This window comes from Microtus ochrogaster, chromosome 5 (genome assembly GCF_000317375.1).
Source record: "Microtus ochrogaster isolate Prairie Vole_2 chromosome 5, MicOch1.0, whole genome shotgun sequence".
NCBI classification, from domain to species: Eukaryota; Metazoa; Chordata; class Mammalia; order Rodentia; family Cricetidae; genus Microtus; species Microtus ochrogaster.
The window spans coordinates 80,459,847-80,468,948 of record NC_022012.1 but is presented as its reverse complement, the minus strand read 5'-3'; the positions used below and the strand labels follow the sequence as shown (position 1 = coordinate 80,468,948).

General features: G+C 55.6%; 1 protein-coding gene across 1 annotated transcript in view; it reads left to right on the top strand.

The window, feature by feature from the left end:
• The first annotated feature begins 299 nt into the window (after positions 1-299).
• Positions 300-9,102, top strand: part of Sema3b (semaphorin 3B) — a 12,197-nt gene continuing 3,394 nt past the window's right edge. Inside the window, exons 1-14 of the mRNA XM_026778898.1 lie at positions 300-338; positions 2,189-2,251; positions 3,475-3,627; positions 4,007-4,193; positions 4,950-5,107; positions 5,288-5,350; positions 5,751-5,870; positions 5,951-6,044; positions 6,232-6,351; positions 7,097-7,242; positions 7,339-7,450; positions 7,558-7,627; positions 7,708-7,852; positions 8,148-8,367. Of these exons, the coding sequence (XP_026634699.1) occupies positions 4,085-4,193; positions 4,950-5,107; positions 5,288-5,350; positions 5,751-5,870; positions 5,951-6,044; positions 6,232-6,351; positions 7,097-7,242; positions 7,339-7,450; positions 7,558-7,627; positions 7,708-7,852; positions 8,148-8,367 (1,357 nt within the window). The 5' untranslated portion in view covers positions 300-338; positions 2,189-2,251; positions 3,475-3,627; positions 4,007-4,084. The remainder of the gene's footprint in view (positions 339-2,188; positions 2,252-3,474; positions 3,628-4,006; positions 4,194-4,949; positions 5,108-5,287; positions 5,351-5,750; positions 5,871-5,950; positions 6,045-6,231; positions 6,352-7,096; positions 7,243-7,338; positions 7,451-7,557; positions 7,628-7,707; positions 7,853-8,147; positions 8,368-9,102) is intronic.

Here is a 9,102-nt window from a genome sequence, read left to right as displayed (position 1 = left end):
GTGCACGAGGGAGGGAGGGAAGGCAGGGGTGGAGCCAGCAGGGGGAGGGCCACAGCTAAAGGCCCAAAGCTCTTTTTTTTTTTTTTTGAGACAGAATTTCTCTGTAGTTTTGGAGCCTGACCTTGAACTAGCTCTCGTAGGCGAGGCTGGCCTCGGACTCACAGAGATCCACCTGTCTCTGCCTCCTGACTGCTGGGATTAAAGGCGTGCACCACCACCTCCCGCTAGGTCCAAAGCTCTTGGTGGCCCCTCCTGCCGCTTCTCCACCTCAGCTCTGATGTGGCCCACTGAAGGGAAGGGCAATAGGCAAGCAAGGGAGGAACTGATCTTCCCAAAAGGTGGGCTGGGGCTCTCCTGGACGTGGAGACCAGACTTGGGGTTTATGGGTGGGGAATGTCCTGTCAGTCCCTTGCCTTTTTCACAGACTGAGGGTAAGTCTTGTTCTGTCAGGAAGCTAGGCTTCAGGAGGCTCTTCATGGCTGTGCCTTACCACCTCCTGGTACCAAACCCCAGTCCTCACAGTCACGTGACCTGGTGCCTACGTGGCCGGTAACACGGAGCCGCCAGCTTTGATTGCAAAAGCAGGTGTGAGTGAGGAGCCTGGGATCCCAGGAGCCCGGGGCACTGGCACGTGCGTGCGTGCGTGCGTGCGTGCGCAGCTGTCATCAGAAGGTGCGCTACAGCAGCCGTACTGCGGGCAGCCCAAGAGGGGTGCAAAGGAGTAGGTTCAATGGCGGGGAGGGGGGACCGGGGGGGGGGCGAATCCGGTTATTTACCAAAGGAAAAGCCATGGCCATGGCAGGCTGTGCAGTCGGTGGGCAACCCACAGGAAGAACCCAGGCAGACCTGTGCTCGTGGATGTCCCAGGGCAGGGGTGTAAGCTGGACCCCAACTGCCTCTCTGGGTTTCAGACCCAGGCCAGGATGGCCTTATTCCAGAGTCTTGAGGAGTCTGATTGTGACACCTGGATACCAACACCTGAAATGTTGCCTCTAAGGGACCACCCACCACCAGCCTGGCATGATGAACCCCGGGGTCGTGGGAAGAACCTGCTGCCCATCCATCCCTTCCTCTTCTGCGGAAACGAGCCACCTGCCCTGAGTGAGCCAGAGACAGCTCATTCCCTTGAACTGGAGCAGTCTGGGCAGACTGGGGACACAGCAGGGGTGGGTAGGGGCCTCAAAGGCACTTGCTGATCTTGGCTGCTTGGTGGAAAATTGTAAACAGCCAAAGAATGTTGTTTGCTTGCATGAGGCCAGAGGAAGCTGCCCTGGTCCATGGGGAGAGGCAGCCAGCCCAGGAGCAGGGCAAGGCCTCATCCTAGAAGCCCTCCTGAACCCCTCTAGTTTCTCCCGCTGCCGCTAGACAGGCAGGCCGGGAACACTGGGTCCTGAGGCAAGGCCTCAGAGCAGACTCCCAGGAAGATAAGTCTCCCCTTATCTCTGTCTGTGTCCCCTTATCTCTGACTGGCTGACACCCGGGCAGTTTGTAGCAAAACTGTACAGTTGAAGTGTCCGGCTCCTGTGACGGACAGCCGAGGCTGGAGGTCTCTGACACTGAGATCCTCTGTCAGCCTTGGGGAGACCTTGAAAGTGTCCCTAAGAGTACAAACAGGGAGTGCTTTCCAGAGCAGCTACAGGACAAGATCCCAGGTACCTCCCCACCTGGACACCAAAGTCAAGAGTAGGGAGGAGTCTGTCCCAAACTGTCTGCCTCTCCCCCTGGCCCAGCACTCAGAAGCAGAGGTAGGAGGAGCAGGAGCTGAAGGCCATCCTTGACTACCTAGCAAACTGGAAGCCAGCCCAGGCTACGTGAGACTCTGCCTTCAAACAAACAAAAATAACTCTACAGAAACCTCCCTCAGGTGCCCGGCTCTGGCCTTGATGGGCAGGGCAGTCTTCCCAGCTTGGAAGAGAGGCTGGAGTCCATAGTACTCCACCTCCCAGCAGTCTGCCCCTAGCTCCGGCCTAGCTGGGCTCTCAGGATGAGCCCACACACTCACACTCGGCAGAAGTGAGATTTACTGCATCTCCCCCCCCCCCTCTATTTTTCCTGCCTGGCTGTCATCACCACTGAGGGCCAGACAGCTGAAGTTTTAAGAGGTCCAATTGGTAAGGAAGCCACTGGGGCTGGGGCCCAGGAGAGGGGAGGAGAGTGCCTTCCCTGACCTCTGACCCACCTATTACAGCCAGCTCCCGGAATCTGAGGTTGCTGCCGAGTGTCCAGACATCCCTTGGCTGTGGAGGGACAGGTGAGGACTGGACTGCCTGGTCTACCATTCCTTCTGCCGGCTGCACAAGAACTGTCTGTCAGGGAGGGTCTCTGCCGGTTCTACCTGCTTTGACTTAGCTGATTGCCAGGTTTCTGGGACTACTATGTGGGGTATCCTTCACCTTGGGATCCAGCAAGAGAGGGCCACCTCTACCTGCCTGAACCTTGCTCCCATTCCACTCTGAGGGGCCACCATCTCCAGCCAGTCCCAGCTGCCTGTGCCGGTCACCCGATCCACCCTGTAGCCCTGCAAACTTTATGGTATTCTGGGAGGTGGCTGGCCTGGTGGGGGCGGGGGCTTCTGCTTAAAGGAGCCGTCAGAGGGTGCCCTGTGGGCCCTAGCCTGCTCCCCTTCTCCAGGAAAGAGGGGTTAAGGTGGGAGACCCCTTTGCAGAGTTCTTGGAGGAGTGCAGAAAGGCAGCCCACGTCAGCTTCACAGACTTCCTGACCCTGAGAAGAGGCAGAGGCAAGTGTCAGCAAATCAAAGGAGAGAGACAGGGGTACTGGCCTGGGAGGGGTCTAGAAGTTGGTGAGGGGGGTAGAGACTAGAGGGAGGAGAGGTCTGTGACCTTGGCCCTAGGGCCCAACCTGTCCTGCCTGCTCCAGTAAAGGAGGGTGGCCATAGCAGCCAGAACCTAGCTTCACCTAAGAGTGACAGGCAAGATGTCTGGTTCAGTGGAGAGGCTCAAAGACAGGAAAACTAAGACCCGGAATAGGAAGGGACTTGGAGGACAAATAATTGTTCTACCTGGAGCATAAAGTGAGCCAGAGGGGTCACCTTGCTCCTCTCTCGGGTTCCCCCCCTCAAGCTGCAGAGAGGAAACAATAGTGGCGGGGGGAGGGGGCTGCTGAATGGGTCTGGGTGGGGGTCCTGGGAAGAACAGGTCCGACTTGTATGTTAGAGTCAAAGGGAGTGATTGACCCTGCTTTTGTATTCCCTTGCATGTCCACTATGCATGTCCACACATCAGCCCATGCACAGATGTGACTCATGTTCCAAACAGGCATATTTTATGCTGGTACACGCGGAATAGATTCACACACAGTGCCGCGTGTGTGTATGCACATTTGCACACCTGACGTGTCTATACAGGTGTGGCATGTGTTTGCTCATAGACATTTATACATATGCATGCATTCACACTGCTCATGTACGCATGTTCACGAAGGGACCCTCGGAAACTTGTTCATATCCCTCGGCAGCCACAGCCTTGCTCCAGTCCCCGAAGTCCCTCTGCATCTCCCTCCCCATCAGTGGGTGCACAGCCACCTCCAGAGGCCTCAGCCCCTCCTGCCATTCTCCCTTCATCAGCTGTTTTGCTCATTGCACTTGGTGCCCTCTGAAATAACCACAAGGTCTGACTTCTTGTTGGCCCTTTGCCCTTTACTGCCTGGGGACCTTGTCTGTGTCGTCAGTATCCTCGTCCCTGCCCCAGGCTGGCATGTAGTGGGTGCGTAGTGTTTGTGAATTAATGTTTGTGAGTGTGTGTAGAGGAGGGGAGGTTACTGAGGAGGGTGACGTGGTGGGGCGGGTGCCTACCAATGCAGGGTGACCCTGAGGGTGTGCCCAGTGTGGGTGTGTCTCTGATTGTGGCCAGGCGGGGCACCCTTGGTGGAGAGGAAATGGTATGCGACCCCCCAGCCTCTTTCCCTAGGGGCTGTAATCTGATCCCTTGGGACTCCCCCATGCCCTCCCGCCCTTACCCTCTCTGCCTTGCTGCCGACTCTTTTCCAGATCCTGGGGCAGAGTCCAGGGCAGCTGAAGGCTCCTCCACACACGCCTGCTGAACCCTGAGCGCCCTGAGCTGCCGGCATGGGGCGGGCCGTGGCCGCCGCCATGATCCCAGGCCTGGCCCTTCTCTGGGCAGCGGGGCTGGGGGACGCTGCCCCTAACCTTCCACGCCTTCGGCTCTCCTTTCAAGGTAGGTGCACCTGGCAGATTGAGGGCCGGCTTGAGGTGAACAGGAAAAGGGCCCAGTGTGGAAAGACTTGCTGGTACCAGCATATGCATGCCCATCACTGGACACTTGCTGGGTTGGGGGCGTTCTTAGGCCACCTCCAGTTAACCCTGTTCTAGCCTCAGGCCCAAACCTCTCTGCCTACATTCTCCTCATGCTTTCCCAAGGAGAACCCCTACTGTCTCCATAGCAACAGTCCTTGTCTCTGTTTCGTTCCCCATCCCAAGGCAAGCCATGCCTCTTTGAAGGGAAGTCAAGGTTCTGGGGCCAGCAGAGCCCCTCCTTATTCTACCCCTTGCACAGAGGGTGGGCTCTGAGCAGTGGCGTTTGGTGGCCAACTGCTGAATCCAAGCTGGTAACAGGGGGACTGGGAAGCCTGACTTGTTAGGGATGGAATTCTGCCTTTCCCTTCTTCCTACCCGCTCTGCCTCTCCTAGACCCTGGGTCCATGAGCCTGGCCTCCCAGCATGGCAATCCGCTTGTCTGTACATGTTTTCCTAAATCTTCTCTCTCCTTACCGGGTGCTGCACCACTTACCCTGTGACTCTGTACCTGGGTGGGCCAGTCTTCATATACTTAAGCTAACATGCATGTAAGTGTCCATGTGTGTGTTTTGGGTCACACAAATAACCTTGGTCTGTAGACAGACAACCAGGCAGGGCCTTGAGGATGTTCCTGTCATGACAGGCAGGCAAGTACTCAGTGTATCTCTCCCTGCAGAGTTACAGGCCCAGCATGGTGTCCGAACCTTCAGACTGGAGCGCACCTGCTGTTATGAAGCCTTACTGGTGGATGAGGAGCGCGGGCGCCTGTTTGTGGGTGCTGAGAACCACGTGGCTTCCCTCAGCCTCGATAACATCAGCAAGCGAGCCAAGAAGGTGCCCGGAACCCCTCATCTTACCCAACTTAAGTGCTACCCCAGGGCAAAGCCTTAGAACCCTACTCCAGACTGTCTAGACCCTAGACTCTAGAGAAAGCCAAAGGGGTGAGCAACTGGATGGAGAAATCCCCCAAATAAAGAACATCCCAGGTCCCTAACCTGTGTTCCCGCCCTATAGCTGGCCTGGCCGGCCCCTGTGGAATGGCGTGAAGAGTGCAACTGGGCAGGGAAGGACATTGGTGTGAGTGTGGGCTACTCAACGGGGAGCATGCAGAGGAGGGTGGGGGGTGGGGATGCCCTCATCCCAGGGTTGAGAGAGAGGCTAGCCTGTTATGGCTAGGGTAAGGGCAGGGAGGTCAAGGCTGGTGAGGTCTGGAGGTGGTGAGTCAGAGTTGTTCTTCTTGGGGGCATCTGAGTCACAGGGTGGGGGGGCTGTGCATATGTATACTTCCTCATGTCGCCACCCTGTGAAGACAGGCAGGACTTGTCAGATAGCAGAGCACTGGGTCCCTGAGGTCCCTGTGGTACCTGAGGTCCCTGTTAGTGCTTCCCTGGGCTGAACTGTAACCCCTGAGGGCTGTCTCCCTGGGGAAAGCCTGATTGCCTCCTCCTGCCCCACCCCTCTCCCGCCTGCCTACCAGACGGAGTGCATGAACTTTGTAAAGCTGCTGCACACCTATAACCACACACACCTGCTGGCCTGTGGCACCGGGGCCTTCCACCCAACCTGTGCCTTTGTGGAAGTGGGCCACCGGCTGGAGGTAAAACCAGGACTTGACAGCAGGGAAGCGGGGGTCATTGTGAAGGACCTGGTATTAACAGTCCCACCCCCACCCCCCAGGAACCCATGCTCAGACTGGACCTGAAAAAACTCGAGGATGGCAAGGGAAAGAGCCCTTATGACCCGAGGCACCGCGCTGCCTCCGTGCTGGTGGGTGAGTCCAAAGGCTGGCACCCAGTGCAACTCTAGACCCCCTTGGAAATCCTAGAACTTCATATGTCCCAAGGGCACCCCCTCAGATACCCTATAGTCTTGACTCCCTGAGCACCCCCAGAACTCCCTAGGCAACTTTTACTTCAATAGTTTGCGGCTGGCTGAACACCCCCTTGCCCTGTCTGCAGGGGAAGAACTGTACTCCGGGGTGGCAGCGGACCTCATGGGCCGGGACTTTACCATCTTTCGCAGCCTGGGCCAGAATCCGAGTCTCCGAACAGAACCCCATGATTCCCGCTGGCTCAACGGTGAGAAGCTTAGTGGGAGCCCCTGGGAGGAAACTGCCATCCTCCACAGGGAAGGCAGCACACAACAAAACAGTAAGAGAGCGATGGGCGAAGACTCTCCAAGTGTGTACATAATCAGGCCCTGTGCCAGGGTCACAGAGCCGGGCAAGCACCTTCGAGCCCACGAGTCTCATAAGCACATAATGACATAAATTCCGGTGACCATGAAGCCCCTGGAAAGTAAAGGGAAAGGAGTTTGGGTTGAGGAGAGGAAGTAGTTTGCTGGGAAGAGGTATGAGTTATTAACAGCTTCCAGAACACAAGAAAACCAGCTAACGGAATTGGAAGAGCATTCCAGATAAGGGGAATGGCTAGCACAAAGGCCCTGGGGCCAGCAGAGAAACAAACTCAGGGAACTAGTATCGATAGGAGTCCTTTACTATGGGACAGTAGGAGGAACGGAAGGAGGAAGAGGGAGTATTTGATCTGGTAGGGAGGAAGAGTTTATGAATGAAGGTGAAAACAGATACCCCATCTCCGTCTTTTCCTGGCACATGTAAGAAAGTGTGACATGATCAGAAGCCCTGTAAAGGGGAGAGGGACAGCCCGCTTGTGCTTGTAGCCATGGTCTCTACTGCCCCCTCGTGGCTGCTTCTTGCCTTGCAGCTGCTGATCATAGGGGTAGGTCTTGGAGTTGCAGGAGTCAGCTGATGGGTTGAATGTTGGGGCTAGGACCCGCTGATACCATGCCTCCTGTTTGGTCTAGAACCCAAGTTTGTCAAGGTCTTTTGGATCCCAGAGAGCGAGAACCCTGACGATGACAAAATCTATTTCTTCTTCCGTGAGTCTGCGGTGGAAGCAGCACCCGCAATGGGACGAATGACTGTGTCCCGCGTTGGCCAGATCTGCAGGGTAAAGAGACACTGGGCCCTTCGCTCCCTGGCTACCTTTGCCCCGACCCTTTGCCTACAATGGTCTTGTGCTCATCCCTTCCGATCCTGTGAACAGAATGACCTGGGTGGCCAGCGCAGCTTGGTCAACAAATGGACCACATTTCTGAAGGCGAGGCTTGTGTGCTCAGTACCTGGAGTTGAGGGTGACACCCATTTTGACCAACTTCGTGAGTGTCTTAAATGAGGGATGGCATCAGGGGAGGAGCCGAGGGTGCAGAATCCAGGAGCCTGGGGGTGATGTGTACTGCCCTGCCAACCTTCCCTTTTCTTACAGAGGACGTGTTTCTTTTGACCTCCCGGGACCGCCAGACACCACTTCTCTATGCCGTCTTCTCCACCTCCAGGTGAGGGGCCGGAAGTGGGAGTTCCCTTGGGCAGTCAGTTTGATTTCAGGCGCTCACTTCGTTCTCTTCATCGCTCGTAGTGGCGTCTTCCAGGGCTCCGCTGTGTGCGTGTATAGCATGAATGACGTGCGCCGAGCCTTCTTGGGACCCTTTGCTCACAAGGAGGGGCCTACACACCAGTGGGTGTCCTACCAGGGTCGTGTCCCCTACCCACGACCTGGCATGGTGCGTTGCTAGGGACTGCTTGCAACAATCAGCTTCGAAGTCTCAAGGGTAGAGAACTTGACTTTGTTTTTGTCCGGGGGGGCGGGGGGGTCTGATTTCTTCCTTCCGGTATGGGTGGAGAAATGTCGCCCCCATACGACAGAACTGCAGAGTGAGACCATGTGCCCTCTCAGCCTAAGGTTCATGGGGAAAGGCTCTTGTCCCTTTTCACCTTTCCTGTTCCTGGAGGCTCTGAAGGGGCTGACCACAAAATCCTAAGTGTGTATCTCTTCTTGACGTGCCTTGCCTTCCCTAGTGCCCCAGCAAGACCTTTGGCACCTTCAGTTCCACCAAGGACTTCCCAGATGATGTTATTCAGTTTGCTCGGAACCACCCTCTCATGTACAACCCAGTCCTGCCCGTGGGGGGGCGCCCTCTCTTCCTCCAAGTGGGAGCTGGGTACACCTTCACCCAGATCACTGCAGACCGCGTAGCAGCTGCCGATGGACACTACGATGTTCTCTTCATTGGTACAGGTCAGGGTCTCATCACAATAGCCGCCCCCCATAGGGCCCCCTCCAGGGTCCTTGGCCTGAAGGTAGAAGTTGTGCCAATTAGTCTAATTTCTACATCTCTGTCCTGGCTATGGCCCCACTTTCTAAAGGCGGCCCTAGCTATTCTAACTTACAATTTTCACTTTTTCATGCCCTAACCACGATGAAGGTGGAGACAGTGCGTGTGCACGTGCATGCAGACACACACACACACACACACACACACACACACTCATACACTCATGCACGTGTGCATGGATATACCAGGCTTTTTTCTTTTAGGTCACCACCAGCTCCCAAATCATGACACAGGGACTTGTAGGGACTTGCTAGAGTTTTGAATGCTCAGCCTAGCTTAGATTTGTTTCTGGCTAGCTCTTACATTAACCTGTTTCTTTCAATCTATATTTTGCCTCGAGGCTTTTTACCTTTCTCTCTGTGTGTCCTACTCTGTGTCTGTTGGCTGACATCTCCCCCTCTCTCTCTCTCCTCATTCTCTCGTTCATCTGTTTATTCCCTCTGCCTGCCTGTCCTGCCTATTCCTCTCCTGCCTAGCTACTGGCCATTTAGCTTTTTGTTTTTTATTGTCTTTAAAGATTTATTTATTTATTTATTTATTATGTATACAACATTTTGCCTCCATGTATGCCCCCACACCATAGGAGAGCTCCAGATCTAATTATAGGTGGTTGTGAGCCACCATGTGGTTGCTGGGAA